We start from the raw sequence: 16,621 nt of genomic DNA, 5'->3' as shown, positions 1-16,621 counted from the left end.
TTTTTCTCTCTTTTTAAAATTCACTTTTCCCAATATTTTGGAGATCCAGGATTAAAGACTAAGAATGAATTAAGGCATGGAAAACCTTAATAACACCTTAGTTACATAGTATTTATTATGTTACCATTAAGAATTGTTAATGTCAAGTTTCCTTTCATATTCTATTCTGTTGATTCTAAGAAGTTTTAAGAATATGAAAATGGCATTTAAATTAAAGAACATCATTCAGAGCATTCAACCTCATAACTTTTGGAGCCCTTAAGATAGTTTGATGAAATTAAACTCTTTGAGTGTTTCTTTCTCAATCATAATAGAGTTTTATATTCAGGACTGCTTTCTTTGCTATGATTATTGGGGAGTAAAAAGATTTTTTTTTTTTTTAATATACAACTGAGTTGGACAGAAAATCAAATAATCCTACTCATTTACTGACAATATGTTATCTCTTTTTACAGTTTAAAATTTACAACAATGTAAAATGAGTATAAGCCTTCAATATATTATATTTTTTTATTTTATATTTATAACCAAGATTTTTAACTAGGAAGAGGAAATTAAAGAGAACACCTATAAAGTGTTGTTGTTTTCTGGGCAGTGCTTTCCAGATTGCATGAGAATCTTGGCAAGGAGAAACAGCCAGCCTGGTCATAGGGCACACGAGCTGAGATGCAGCCACCAAAAGAGAGGACAGACCGTTTATTTTACAGATGCACGAAGAAAGAGTTCTGCACATCATGGCAGCACCATGAATGAAATCCCTGACAACAAAAGCTTTAGAAGGGTTTGTTTGGTGACTTTCTATTGAAGCAAAGGCTAGTCAAAGAGGCAGTTTCCAAGAGCAACAGTCTTTGTAAACAGCACCTGCTCTGCAAGTCAACTCATTCACTACCAGCTTGTTTTCAGCAACAACCAAAAAAAGACTTTTGGTTTTTTCAGGAAAAAACCTTAGAATAGTAACTCTTTAGGCCTTCACCCGAAAATTCAGAGATATCGTCGCATGACAACAAATTCAGAGATACCATTGCATGATAAGAAGATCATCGACCTTCTTAAACACACATCTCTCTCACGTAAACACGCCAATAAACTCCATAAAGGCAGATATTTTGACTCTTGTATGCTGTTTTCTTAAAAGTCTCATGTAGTGTGTGATTCATCATAAGAGATTAAATATCTGTTTGAAGGATAAATAAATGAATGAGTAGGTAAAGGAATCATTAATTTGTCAGCTCAAATTCTCAAAAACACGTAAATTATTTGAAAGGTCTGAATTTGTTTTGTGGGAGGTTTCTCTTTGGCCTATATGTAATTGATGCCCATCTGGCATCATTTATGACAAATCCAAGTAAATAACCTCTATGCTACAAATAAAACATAATTGTGGTAATTCTAGTTAATCTATGCTGCTTTAAAACTACTTTCTCTTTTAACTTCTTATACAAGCATTATAAACGTGCATTTTAAAATCAAATAAAATCACATTACTTTTTTCACAGAATTCAGTTTTTCATTCAATATCTAATGGATATTTTTGCACATAACTATTAATACACATAGACAAGCATACCATTTTAATGGCATATTAATCCCATGCAATATAATTTATGCAACCAAATTCCTATGGACTGGTGTTTGAGTTATTCCATTGTTTTTCTATTACAGACAATGGAGCAATGAACTTGCTTGCCTGAGCATCATTACACATGTATGTGCTCTGCCAGATTTCTAGCTTCAAGACCAGAACAGTGTTCTACTGTAGCAAAATGAAGTTCCAGAAAGATGGCTAAACCATTCCTCTCATAATACTTCTGATTTTACATAATCTCCATATTCAAAAGTTGGTTTCTTCTTTGGATCTCAAAAGGTAGGGATTCTCTACCTTAAGTTTGAACCTATTGACAATTTCAGTCAAATAATTCTTGGTTGTGAGGGGCTGCACTGTGCATTGTAGAATGTTCTGCGATATATCTCTGGCATCTACCTGCTAGATACAAAAGCACACCCTACCCCTGCACTGTGACCATCAAAAAGTATCTTCAAACATTTCCGAATGTCCCCTGGGAAGCAAAATCCTCTCTAGTTGAGAACTGCTGCGCTGAGGAATAGCTCACACTCCTTGAAGAGATTTAGATTATTTTTTATCTTCACTTCACTCAGTTTTATGCTGAAATATTCCCAGCCCTCTCTTGTGTAAGACTAACCCCATCTTCCTGAGCTGTCCTCTATTGGAAAAACATCTTTGAGAATTTTCAGATTTGTGACAAAAATTCACTCAGGGGCATTTCTATAATGGCTATTTGGAAAAGAAGACTTAGATTCATTTATCACCTGGACCTGATTAAATATGGTGTCCTTAGCCCAAAGGAACAAGACTTCCCAGATGCAGGGTGCTGGGCATTGGTAATTTTGGAAGCAGAAGTCCAGTCAGTTTTCTAAAAATATCATCCAAGAAAATGAATAAGCCCATGTCTTTTTAGACCAGAAAGCTAATTCTTACTCTACTTGGCAAGCCCTGCCTCAGCACTGTTTGTGTCTCCTTCGCAAAATACCATATGCACTCTGTATATGACGGGCTTTAGGTAACAGAGGTGGTACTGCCTGTTAGACATTGAAAGCTAAGGATCTTCTTATAATTAATATCCCAAAGCATTTTGTACTGACAAAAAAAAAATGTATTTTTGAAAGAGTAATTACATGTACTTACTATATCTTCTCTCTGTGTCTGAACATCATAGAAAATAACTTCACTACATTTTTAATCAAGGTATTGATTTGAGCTATCTGGTATTATGGCAAATATGTTTTTCTTCTAGTTTGGTTTAGTTCTGTGCATGTTTCTTCACATTTATAATTCTTCTGTCAAAGTGTGCATAACATTTGAATGCATGATCTTGATTTCAAGATACAATATTTTACCCACCCAGGAGGCAACTAGTTATTCTGAGGAAACTTCTCCTTCCACCACTGGTAGTGGGCTTAATGAGGACATGTCTGGAATTACAAACAATGAGTGTTGAGAAAACGGAAAAGATTTTGCTTGTGAGGCATACTTTTAGAGGTAGATTAATTAGACTTGCAATTTCCCAACTCACATATAGTCTGAAGCCAGTTGAGTAACAGCAGGTAGAATTTAGATGAGTAAAAGTTTATGCTTTTACCAACATCTCTACTATGGCCAAGCATAGGGGAATGGAGACTTTATCATTATTATTAAATCATATGTATTCCAAAAATGTTTATAAAATCATTGAAATGAACAAGGAAAATCACAGCTGACACATTTCCACATTTAATTGAACTAGAATTTCTAACCAACAGAGGGGTGTGTGTGTGTGTGTGTGTGTGTGTGTGTGTGTGTTACTGCTGGACAGTCAAGCAAATGAAAAGGTACAGTTGCAAATAACTCCAGTGGGAAATTCTCAAAGGTGAAAACTGCTTGGAATGCCAATGTTACCTCACTGGTCTGTGAAATATTAGGGAACAGATACTTTACCGACTGAACTCTGTCTTCTCAGTTCCTGGCAAAGTGACCAATGATAGTAAGTTTTGTTTAAATTATTTTTTATTAACTGAATCTATAAAAAATCCAATTCCATTATATACTAACAATTATCTTTCTACTTTATTTTAAAGGTATTTTAGAAAAGCAATTGCTCTAATATAAGTTAAAGATTTTTGAAAAGCTAAAAATTGGATTATTCCTCTGATTTTTCATTACTCAGGAGGAACTAATTGCCCAAAGATAACTAGCCAAGATAAAAAACAATCAAAACTTCTTAAAGTGACCAAAATCTTATGATCAAAAGTAAAAGAAATCCAAATAAAATTGAAGTCTTTATATTTTGTTTTCATCACATAGTTTAACTATATTTTAAGGGCATTATTAATTTTCTCAAGGGCCTCTATTTATTCTTTCATGCTCAAATCAGCCTACATTGAAACATTTATCATATAATCAGTTTTGCTGATTTTCTTTCTTTGAACCGATATTGTCATAAAGCTAGTAGATCCTCTTCGTCAGTGATTATGTATGAGATTCAACGAGCACTCTTGCTCACTTGCTTTGACTCATCACATTAAAATATCTCATCTCTTGTGAGATCTGCAGACTTATTTATTGACTTATATTACATTTGCTTTGTATATCTGACAAAAATATCATTGATAATAAATAGGAAACTGTAATGTTAAACTGGAAGTATTGTTTAACAAAAACAAATTTTACAAACGGTCGTTTCATTAAGAAATGATATAATTTTGCAAAATCCAAATTGTTAAATGCAGAGAAAACAGAAATTAGAAATTTTTTAGAGAAATTGGTTATAAATTAATGAGACATTTTCATATGCCTTATTACCAATGTTCTATTTATTATAGTATGTCATATACATTTGACCATTGTAGTAAAGACAGAGAATAAAGCAAGAAAACTAAATGGAGAAAAATACAGAAGAAGAGATAAAAGTATACTCAAGAACATGGATTGTTGAGTGAAACAGACTTGGGTTTAAATCTTAGATTCTACAGTTACTAGTTGTGTTCCCATAGAAAAGAAAGTTGTTTCCTCTCTAAGGAACCATTTATTTGAATGTGAAATAAAAAGGATAATAGTATATATCTCATAGATTTGTTGTAATAATGCAGATAATTATGTAAATCAGCACAAATATGAACAAATGGTAAGCACTCAATAACAGATATTATTATTTATGAGAAGAAATAAAACAATTAGCATAAAAGGAATAAAGGCTTTGCTTCTTTAGTGCTATGGTTTTAATGTGTCCTCAAAATTCATGTGCTAATTTAACCCCCAATTCAATAGTATTAAAAGGTAGGGACTTTAGGAAGTTATTAAGTCGTGATGGCCCTCTCCTCACAAATAAGGTCAGTGCCTTCTGAAAGTGTGGGAGGGAACTATTAATAGCTAGGCCCCTTTTTGCTCTTTTACCTTCTGCCAGTCAGGGCATAACATGCACCCCTTTTATCATGTGAGGACATGGCAACAAGGTGCCATCTTAGAAGCAACAAGTAGCCCTCACCAGACACAGGATCTGCTGGCACCTTGATCTTGGACTTCTCAGCCTCCAGAATTTTAAGAAATAAATGTTTGTTCTTTAATATTTACCCTCTCTCAGGAATTTTATTATAGCAGCACAAATAGACTAAGACATTCAGGTTTTCTAAAAATTGCTATTAAGATGCTGGTTTGAAAAGTTCAGCTACTTTAAAGTTTTTGCATACCTCATTAATTTAATTCAAATTCATATAGTAACTGGGATACCTCATATAATTTATTTCAAATTCATATAGTAATTGGCATATAGTAACCATAAAATGTATAAAGTCCTGGCATATAGCAACCATAAAAATTGTGTCTACAAAGGCAATTATAACAAATCAAAATTTATTAAAAACATATTTACACTTGAAATTAGCCTTCTAGTGGGTATAGAGAATAATTAATATGAATGGAAAATTTCATCTATGTTCGTGAAATACGGATGAAATTGTTGTTTAGTGTTGAGCTCTGCCAGTAGTTAGGAAATGCTTTAAATGCTTTGATGCCTGAGTTTCTTGATCTAGGCAATGTGAGTCTAGGACAATCCCCCAAATAATATAATTCTACCAATCATATATTTAAATTTACTTTCATTGCAAATTAATGAGAAGGAATCTGAATCACTGGTTCTAATTTAATTTGATCACCACATATAAACACTATCACTATGCTAGATTCTTTAATTATAGAATTTTAGGCCATTTTAATTTCTACTGAAACCTCTCTCTTTGCTTCTTTTGGGGTTTTCTTTTCACTTTTGTTTGGATTGTTAATGGGGTGTTAGTAACTTTTGCCTATGAAGTAAATAAACTTGCAGATTCTCAGTTTTAGTTTAATAGCAGTTCTTTGTTGAAAAGCTAACAAATTACTTTACTCATTACAATATTTCTCTTTGAAGAACTGACAGAGAAAAACAAACTTTCCTTATACTTTTCCTATGTTATTCACAATCAATCTGTCTTGAATCAAATGACTTTTAACTTAACATTCCTAAGGAAAATGAAGACCATTCAATAAAATGTCAATGTAATTTTCCATCACAAAATAGGAATATTTATTTATTTTACTTTACTAAAATTGGAAGACAGCTGTAAATAAAGATTGAGTTATTTATCCATAAACAAATTTGTTATTCATTTAAAAAAAAGAAAGTGTTCCTCAGAATATTTCTGTTGCTCTTAACTATTTTCATTATTTCACTCTCTTCAATAATGAAAACATTGTATACGCCAGAACCTATGTGCTATGTTAGCCATACAATTGTAGGCCCTATCTGCAAGTAGTTTAAAATTGAGTTGGAATGGTAAATCATGTATACTGATAACTAAAATAAAATTTGTCTATTTAAGTCTGCCACCAACAATTTACTGAGTTGCTCTTATTCATCAGGTGCTATGCTCTACCATAAAGAGTCAGTGAGATAAACAGACCCAGTCACTACTATTCTATAAAGTTTACAGTTTAGTGTTATAGGTAATATAAAAAAAAAAAAAAAGCTATACAGTATGGAGAGATTACTTTTAGCTAAAAAGGATATGAGGAGGAAATGCCCTGAGGTGTTTTGCCAGATGTTTCACATGACCTGATACTTAAAAGGTGGATAAGAGTTTAAAAGGCTAAGGTGGGATAGTGTTAAGTTGTTCCCTATTGCAAAAATGAGGTCTAAGTAAGTAAGAGGAATTCTGCTTTCTTTCAACATGGAGTAACAAGGAAGAATTTACCTTCCATTTGAAAGAACCAAAAAAAAAAAAAAAAAAAAAAAAAAAAAGTGTGTATTTTTTTTAAAAAAAAGAAAGATTTCAAAACAGTGGACATCAGGCAACAAAGCACAGTGATTCTTGAGTGACAGGAAACAAATTAGATGAATCCCCTGATTGCCTCATGTTACTACCTTAAGAGAGTTTCAAGTCTGTGGCACAGGGAAGAGGATCCTATGCAGAACCCAGCAGACTCCTTGAGTTGAGAAGACGGATTTGAGAGTCAAGAGAAAACTGTGCAGGTAGAGTTTATGGGACACAGTACCAGAGAGGACATTGACAGATAAATATCTCCAGAGATATAGGAAGGAAATTCCTTAAGTTGTCAGCAGATTTCTGATCAGCTCCTGAGGAAACTGCCCAAGGTTTGAGAAAAAACTACCCCAAAAGATGAGATGTAACAATATCTGGAGCTGACATGGAGTCAGGAATGCCACTTGTCATACAGAATTCTATACCCAGCAAAAATATGTTTTTTAAAAAGTGAAATAGAAACATATGCACACAAAGAAAAGCTAAAAACATATCATAAGTAGAAATGTACCATAAGACAAATTTAAAGTCCTTCCAGTGAAAAATAATACCTTATGCAAATATGTATCTACACAAAAAAATTACAGCACTTGAAGTAGTAATGACGTACATAAATAAGATTTGTCTTACTATTTAAATCTCTTGAAGAAATAGTTGACTAAAGTTGTTTAACAATGCTGTGTGGTGTTTTAGTGTTTGTAACATTTACTAAGTAAAATGTTTGACTACACAAGCATTTTCATAAAGAACCTGACTCCATTGTGATGCTTCAAGTTCTACCTCCCCATTCCACTTCTACTCCACATCTGGGCAAGCTGACAAGAAAGTCTGCTTGCTTCCCTCCTTTGGCATCAGCAGGGAAGTTCAAACCATGCAAACGCTGGGACACCCACAGGAACTTTTCCCAAGTTCCTACCACTGACCACAGTAAAAATAGCGAAACTATATGTAGAAGTACATTTTCACACTGCTGATAAAGACATATCTGAGACTGGATAATTTATAAAGAAAAAGAGGTTTAGGCTGGGCACGGTGGCTGTCACCTGTAATCCCAGCACTTTGGGAGGCCAAGGCAGGTGGATCACCTGATGTCGGGAGTTCGAGACCAGTCTGACCAACATGGTGAAATCCCGTCTCTACTAAAAATACAAAATAAGCTGGGTGTGGTGGTGGGTGTCTGTAATCCCAGCTACTCAGGAGGCTGAGGCAAGAGAATCACTTGAACTCAGGAGGCAGAGGTTGCAGTGAGCCAAGATTGTGCCATTGCACTCCAGCCTGGGCAACAAGAGTGAAACTCTGTCTCAAAAAGGAAAATAAAAAAAAGGAAAAGATGTTTAATGGACTCAGTTTCAAGTGGCTGGGGAGGCCTCACAATCATGGCAGAAGGTGGAAGGCACATTTTACATGGTAGCAGGCAAGAAAGAATGAGAACCAAGCAAAAGTGGAAACCCCTTATAAAATCATCAGATCTTGTGAGACTTATTCACTACCATGAGACCAGCATTGGAGAAACCACCTCCATGATTCGATTATCTCCTACCGGGTCCCTCCCACAAAATGTGGGAAATAAGGGAATTACAATTAAAGATGAGATTTGGTTGGGGACACAGCCAAACCATATTATTCCATGCCTGGCCCCTCACAAATCTCATATCCTCACACTTCAAAAGCAATCATGCCTTCATAATAGTCCCCAAAAGTCTTAGCTCATTTCAGTATTAACTCAAAAGTCCATAGTCCTAAGTCTCATCTGAGACAAGGTGAGTACTTCTGCCTATGAACCTATAAAATCAAAAGGAAGTTAGTTACTTTCTAGATACAATGGGGGTACAGGAATTGGATAACAGCTTTTCCAAATGGGAGAAATTGGCCAAAATGAAGGGGCTACAGGTCCCATACAAGTCCGAAATCCAGCATGGCAGTCAAACCTTAAAGCTCCAAAATAATCTTCTGTGACTACCTGTCTCACATCCAGGTCATTGATGCAAGAGATGGATTCCCATCATCTTGGGCTGCTCCACCCCTGTGGCTTTGCAGGTACAGCCTCCCTCTCACCTGCTTTCACAGACTAGCATTGAGTATCTGTGACTTTTCCAGGCACATGCTACTTGTTCTCTGTGTCTCCCTTTCTGGGGTCTGAACACAGTGACCCTCTTCTCATAGCTCCACTAGGCAGTGCCTCAGTGGAGATTCTGTGTAGGGGCTCCAACCCCATGTTTCCCTTCACCAACACAATGGGAAAAATGTCCACAGGGCACAACAGAGAACTCTGTGACAGTTCCTCCCATCACAGGCCTGGAAGTCTAGGAGGAAAAAACGGTTTTGTAGGTCAGACCCAGGGCCTTCCTGCAGTGTGCAGTCTAGGAAACTTGGTGCCCTGCATCCCAGTCACTCTAGTCATGGCTAAAGGGGCCAAGGTACAGCTCAGGCCATGGCTTCAGAGTGTGCAAGTCCTTGAGGACCCCACTCCTGCAGCAAACTTCTGCCTTGACATACAGGCATGCCCATACATCATTTGAAATCTAGGTAGATGTTCCAAAACCTCAATTCTTGACTTCTGTGCACTTGCAGGCTCAACACCAAATGGAAGCTGCCAAGGCTTATGGCTTGCACACTCCGAAGCCACAGCCTGAGCTGTACCTTGGCCCCTTTAGCCATGGCAAGAGTGGCTGGGATGCAGGGCACCAAGTTCCTAGACTGCACACAGCAGGAAGACCCTGGGTCTGACCCACAAAACCATTTTTTCCTCCTAGTCCTCCAGGCCTGTGATGGGAGCAGCTGCCACAGAGTTCTCTGTTATGCCCTGGAGACATTTTTCTCATTGTCTTGGCGATTAACATTTGGCTCCTCTTTACTTTCACAAATTCCTATAGCCAGCTTGTATTTCTTCTCAGAAAATGGGTTTTTCTTTACTATTGCATTGTCAGGCTGAAAATTTTCTGAACTTTTATATTCTATTTCCTTTTTAAAACTAAATGCTTTTAACAGCACCTGAGTCACCTCCTGAATGCTTTGCTGCTTAGACAGTTCTTCCACCAGATACCGTAAATCATCTCCCTCATGTTCAAAGTTCCACAAATCTCTATGGCAGGGGAAAAATGCTGCCAGTCTCTTTACTAAAACATAGCAAGAGTCACCTTTACTACAGTTCCCAACAAGTTCCTCATCTCCATCTGAAACTATCTCACCCTGGATTTCATTGTGCATATCATTATCAGCATTTTGCTCAAAGTCATTCAACAAGTCTCTAGAAAGTTCCAATCTTTCCCACATTTTTCTGTCTTCTCCTGAGCCCTTCCAACTGTTCCCATCTCTGCCTATTACCCAGTTCCAAAGCCACTTCCACATTTTGGGTATCTTTACAGCAGCACCCACTCCCAGTACCAATTTACTATATTAGTCCACTTTCACACTGCTGAAAAAGAAATACTCAAGACTGGGTAATTTATAAAGAAAAAGAGGTTTAATGTACTCACAGTTCCAAGAGGCTGGGGAGGCCTCACAATTATAGCAGAAGGAGAAAGGCATATCTTACATGGTAACAGTCAAGATAGAATGAGAACCAAGTGAAAGGGGAAACCCCTTATAAAATCATCAGATCTTATGGGACATAGCACTACCACGAGAACAGTTTGGGGGAAACTGCCCCATGACTAAATTGTCTCCCACTGGGTCTCTCCCACAACACATGGGAATTATGGGAGCTACAATCTAAGATGAGATTTGGGTGGAGACACAGCCAAATCATATCACTGTTCATTTATCCCTTTGCTCAAACCATTTCTGACCAAAGAGAGTCTTACCACGTGGGTAATCTTTCATACCTTCTTGGCACATCTGCAGCTTTGTGGCATAATCAGTCAATATAGAACCAATCTGGGGGAGGAGGCGGTCAATCATGCTCTTCCTTAGGCAACCACAGAGCAACTAGCAGAGATTAGGGTGGCCCAAGGGATGACTATCATTACCTGAGGGCCTTTTTTGTTTTTGTTTGTGACTTGATAACTGGCTCTGCTGCCACCTAGTTAGAGAGTGCTTGGTGCTGTGTTAATGTACTTATACTTTGAGATGTACTGACTTGTGCTGCATTTTCTGAGCTTTTCTGGCCTCTGCCATAGATTTAAATGCTAGATCTAAGTCAGAAGTATTGAAAATTGACATTCAGAGACAGTATTGGCTTGTCGTCCTTCTCAAAATGATTCTGAGTTCTGTGCCTCTCAGCTTAGACTTATCTGTGAGTCTTACATTTAATCATATGTCTCAAATTCAGCACAAGCCATGAATGATGCTAGACTCAGATGAACATCTTACTCTATGACTATTGGTTGTGTGTCTCAAGCAGGTGTTGACTCCCATTCTATAGAGTGCTCAGGAGAAAGGCTGGCAAACTGTGCAATAAGAATGCTTATCCGATGCTTGCCTGTCTGACAAGGAGTAGTCACCATCTGGTGTCCTCCAGTTCACATCTAAAGACAGATGGCTCAGTAGGAACCTTGTAATACCTTTGTTGTTGTTGCTACTGTTTACGTGTCTGTCATCAAAAAGATTCTGGTTCACAGAGTTATAGATGAAGAACCCCCATGTCATCCCATAGCACAGCTGTGGGGTTAATTCAAACCTGACTTAAGCCTGGAGTCCCTACACCCAATGAAGTAACAACTGCCCTGTGGGAGACCCCCAACATTTAAAATAGTGATTTGGAACTCTCTGGAGGAAGATACTTGTAAATATGGACAGAGTAGAGAAGATTGTCCTTCTTCCTGAAGTGTGTCTTGTAACTCCACCCCTCCAACAACAACAACAACAACAACAACAACAATAAACATCAGGATACAGGGAGAAGAAACAAAAATTGACATAAAGATCCACAACTGGACTCATTGAAAATACAAAATTTTCTAAAATAGTTATTCAACAGAAAGATAAAAGAATATGAATTGGATTTCACATCTCTACAATATGGGTTTTAAATTAACATATTCTGTCTGATATGTAGTACTTAAAAAATCTCTGTGGCCTTAATAGATACCAGGCCTCAAATTACAGCTATATGAGGAGATAACACTGAAGGTACAATGTATCTCCTGTACTTTAGAGGAGTTACCAAACATAAAACAGAAGGCAAACATGTATGTCTCACTTTAAACATTGAAACTATTGCTTTGCCTAAATTCCTCATGGTCAGAGTGCCCATTGGCCTAAAGCATCTGATATGGACATTTTGAACCAATTAGTAATAAATTAATATTAATTATCTGGCATTTACAATTAGCTTGGCAAAATGGAGCCGCTTGGACCTGTCCTTCTGATTATAATAGTTAATACAGCCCAACTTAGATTAAAACAAGGTCTACAGTAATTAAGAGCCATCAAATAACACCTACTGAAGGAAACAACTATTGTTCCTACTGCCATCCCTTTAAATAGTCCAATTTGTTCACTGTTTAAACCTGATAAAAATAAATGGCATGGGAAAGTGGATTACCACAGCCTAAATACCCTGATGCCCCTGATTAAGACCTGCATATCAATATTACTGAAGTTGCTGGTTCCTATCAATAACTGGAAAATATTTTGCTATTATAGGTTTAGTGAATACATTCTATTCAGTGCTTATTTCAACAGCTTCCCAAGCATAGTTTGCTTTCACTTTTGAAGAGATACAATATACATGGGTATCTCAACAGCCCTTGTGTGACATTGCACACAAACTTTGCATGCAAGATATTAACTACAGCTGATTTTCTCCAGGAATGCATATATGCCATTACTTTGAGGGCAACAGATTCATTTGACCCCTTCATCCAGAAAATGCAAACCAAAAGGAGCCCAGAAAAAAAGGAAGATCATCTCACCACACACCATACAAGGCCCTGCCTTCTCAGTTAATTTTCTGGTAATTATTTGGTCGGTAAAAGCATATATACTCTGTCCAAATTGCAATAAAAAGGCCCTCCCACTAGTATCCCCAAGTTTCCTTTGCTACAGAGGCTTCAGTAACATCCTCTCATGATACTTAGAATCCGTGAACACACAGTCTAAACAATTTTTCTTTTGAGACAGGATCTCACTCTGTCACCCAGGCTGGAGTGCAGTGGCACTTTCAGAGTTCACTGCATCCTTGACTTTCTGGGCTCAGGTGATCCTCTCATCTCAGCCTCCTGAGTATCAGGGACTCCAGGCATGCACCACCACACCTGACTAATTATTGTATTTTTTTGTAGAGACAGGGTTTTTGCCATGTTTCCCAGGCTGATCTCAAACTCCTGGGCTCAAGAGATCCACTCGTCTCAGCCTCCAAAAGTGCTAGTTCTTCTTAATAAAAATAAACAACCATAATTTCCAATGGTTGTGTATTATTGTTGGTTAAATACTACTTATTCTACAAGTAAGCATTAATGTGTATAATTTTAAGACTTTTAAACACATTTTCAAAATTTCTTCAAGTGAATAATTTTATTATAATGGATAATCTCCAAAGTGCCATCTATTTTTAACATATCAAGAGAACAAATCAGCTATTGAGACTCCCTATAACAGTACAAGAACCCATAAAGAATCAGTATGCCTTTTGAAAACCAATTTTGCTATTAATATGTGTTATATCAACAAAATAAAATTGCATCCATTCTATTTTTAATTTTAATTGCAGCTATAATTCATCATTGTTCTCAAAATTCTGTTAAATTATATTTATAAGTGCTGACTTCCTCTGACCTCTCTTTCCACGGCCAGTTAATGTAGTACCTTGACAAGCCAACTTATCCTAAAGTCATTAGTGTACACTCTAGCCACAATAACTACTATAATCCTTTAATCTGAAAGGCAGTCTAAATGTTTAAAACCTAACATGGTTTTATTAATTACAAAACATACAAAAATACTTATATACTCATAAATATTTTCAAATAACTAATGATTTTTAAATATTGAGAAAATACCTACTTGTACAGTTAGGCAAAGTTCCAGACCATGTTCCATTGGCTGTGCACTGTCTAACTGAAGGTCCAGAAAGGATGTATCCCTCCATGCAGGAATAAATGACTGAACTAGAAAATGTTGTGCCATCAATTCGGAAGACTTTTCCATTGGCTGTGGTTCCTGGGTTACCACACTGCACAGCTATAAAACAAAGTGTTTAAGAGTATATATAAAAACAATGCAATTAGAAATTCTTCCCAAAAAAGTTAATGACTAAACTATTATCTCAAATTATTCAAAGAAACAACAAAAACCTCTAAAATAAGCAGTAAAGTATCTGGGTAGTTGAAATTCAAGATGAATGTGTGTTAATTTTATTAGCTTAATTACTGGGATGCAAATTATAACATTTTCTTAAGACTTTTTTAGTGGCTTCAGTAAAAACTCTACGGAGTAAAATAATTATTCAAGGAGTACTGTATTGACTTCAGGTATCACAAAATCTTTTAGAGAAGGATTATAAGAATCTCTACCTAAAGAGCAACTCATGTAAAATTGCAAGACATGTAACAATGAGTGATGAGATGCAACAGAGATTTATTACATTGATATTTCAGAAAAGACAGATACACAATTTTAATATTATAAGCATCCATGCATATTTTTGTTTATATAAGTACATAACTGTTTTAAATTAAAATGTATAAATTTTATTTCTAGACCAGAGTGCCAAAACCAAACTGAGTAAAAACAAAGTAATGAAATTCTAGTAATCATTTTCATTAAGTTTCAATATATTATAAATAAAAGGTACAAACACAAATGTCTTTTTATGGTTAACATTTTTTTATATATGTTTACCTATTTGTCAATAATGATATGTTAATTTTTAAACTATCTGTCTTAAAAGCTACAATATATAAATGTAACGTTTAATTTTATTGTAATATCAGAAGGCGTTTTAGTACCTTACAGAAGTGAAGGCTTTTATGAATATGAAATACGATTATAATTTCAGAAAATGCCATCTACATTCCTTGCTGCATCTTAAATATTTTTATTTGCCTCTCATTTGTATAACTGTTATGTGTGTGTGTGCACGCGCGTGTGTGTGTATGCATGTGTAGGCAAGAACCTTACTCATTTTACATATATACATAAAAATCAAACTCTAGATAATATTTTAAGCAGAACCTATGATAATAGCAGACATTTTTACTTCGTTGTTAAGCATAATTACTTTCTTCTAAATGCATTAGTGCCTGCCTAAAATAAAATTTTGGTCAAGTTTACCTGTTATATATCATGATCCATACGTAGCTTGACACAATGCAAGAAGGATTTGAGATAATGTCATCTTTGTTTTAAAATGTCATGTAATTTTTATTTTGAAATAGAGACCTAGGCAGGGTCAAATTTCCACACAATAAAAATCAAGAATTTCTTTAATCAGGGTGGTTTCAAGATATGGCTAAATCATACTGTTGTTTCTGTTCTCTTGACTTTAATTCCTCCGCACCTAATACATAAATTTCATCTATCCAGATTTTTTTTTTTTTTTTTTTTTGAGACCGAGTCTCGTTCTGTCGCCCAGGCTGGAGTGCAGTGGTGCGATCTCGGCTCACTGCAACCTGCGCCTCCTAGGTTCAGCCATTCTGCTGCCTCAGCCTCTCGAGTAGCTGGGACTACAGGCGCCCACCACGCCCGACTTTTTTTGTGTTTTTAGTAGAGACGGGATTTCACCGTGTTAGCCAGGATGGTCACTATCTCCTCCTGACCTCGTGATCCGCCCGCCTCAGCCTCCCAAAGTGCTGGGATTACAGGCGTGAGCCACCGCCCCTGGCCAGACATTTCATTTGAACTAAGCACAAGTAAAATTAACTTAAAATGAAACAAGGTAAGCGTGTCATCTATGATGAGTGAATGCTTAAAGCCCGGTGGATACAATGAAAAGAAACAGCAACTACTTTGCCTCTGCAATATTGACATTTAGGAGAAAAAGGATTTATTGTTGCCTGTGAATAAACCTGCATTTACAATTAGTACTAGTCAACCAAACCATTTCTTCTCACAAGAGTCATTTCCCAGCAGTCAACAGACATAAACTAATACAAAAGAGAGTTTTGTATTAAGCACTTAATATATCACAGTCACAACTTTTCCAAAATTATGTACTTGTCACAAAAATGCTCTGAGTTAGTGTTAACATCACCACCATTTCTTAATAGTAAACTGAGGCACAGAAAGATTAACTTGCCCAATCTCACAAAGTTAGTTAATAGCAGATTGTTCATCTAGTACAAGTTCCTAGGAATGATACTGATAGCATATAATAAAAGCATTGAATCATATTCAGGCTAGGAAATAAGCTGAAACATAATACATGTTTATTAATTGAATATTTTTTGTGATGCATCTTTATAGGAAGTATATATGTTTGCTTTTCTTTTGTTGCTAGAGAGAACTGTTATTTTAAAATCAAGGTACCATTTGTTTTCTTGTATCAAAGTAATCAGTAGTCATTTCTAAAATGATAAAAAAAAAAAAAAGTATAAGGAAGAAAGTAAAGATTGCTTAAAAGTCCACCACCAAAAAATGGAAACTGATATCTATATATGCATATATGTATATATGATTATATTTTAATATGGATATAATTATTTCAATATTCTAGGCTTTGTGTTAGGTATAGAATATACAACAGTGAAAAATTAATTTCACTACCCTTTTTAAATTCTATTTTTCTTACTTAAAATTACAATTAAAGTATCTCTCTAACATAAAGTTTAGTAACTGTATGGTTTTCCATACAGTTCATAATTTACCTAACCAATTCCCTGTTGAAAAAAAA

General features: G+C 35.8%; 1 protein-coding gene across 1 annotated transcript in view; it reads right to left on the bottom strand.

The window, feature by feature from the left end:
• CSMD3 (CUB and Sushi multiple domains 3) overlaps window positions 1-16,621 on the bottom strand; it is a gene marked incomplete at its 5' end in the record, with an annotated part of 336,142 nt that overhangs the window by 53,519 nt on the left and 266,002 nt on the right. Inside the window, 1 exon segment of the mRNA XM_017891519.1 lies at window positions 13,795-13,971. Coding sequence (XP_017747008.1) covers window positions 13,795-13,971 — 177 coding nt within the window.

The sequence above is a fragment of the Rhinopithecus bieti genome, unplaced genomic scaffold, assembly GCF_001698545.2.
Source record: "Rhinopithecus bieti isolate Rb0 unplaced genomic scaffold, ASM169854v2 scaffold_18921, whole genome shotgun sequence".
NCBI classification, from domain to species: Eukaryota; Metazoa; Chordata; class Mammalia; order Primates; family Cercopithecidae; genus Rhinopithecus; species Rhinopithecus bieti.
Note: the sequence above shows the minus strand (reverse complement) of the source record. Positions and strands in the feature narration are given on the sequence as shown.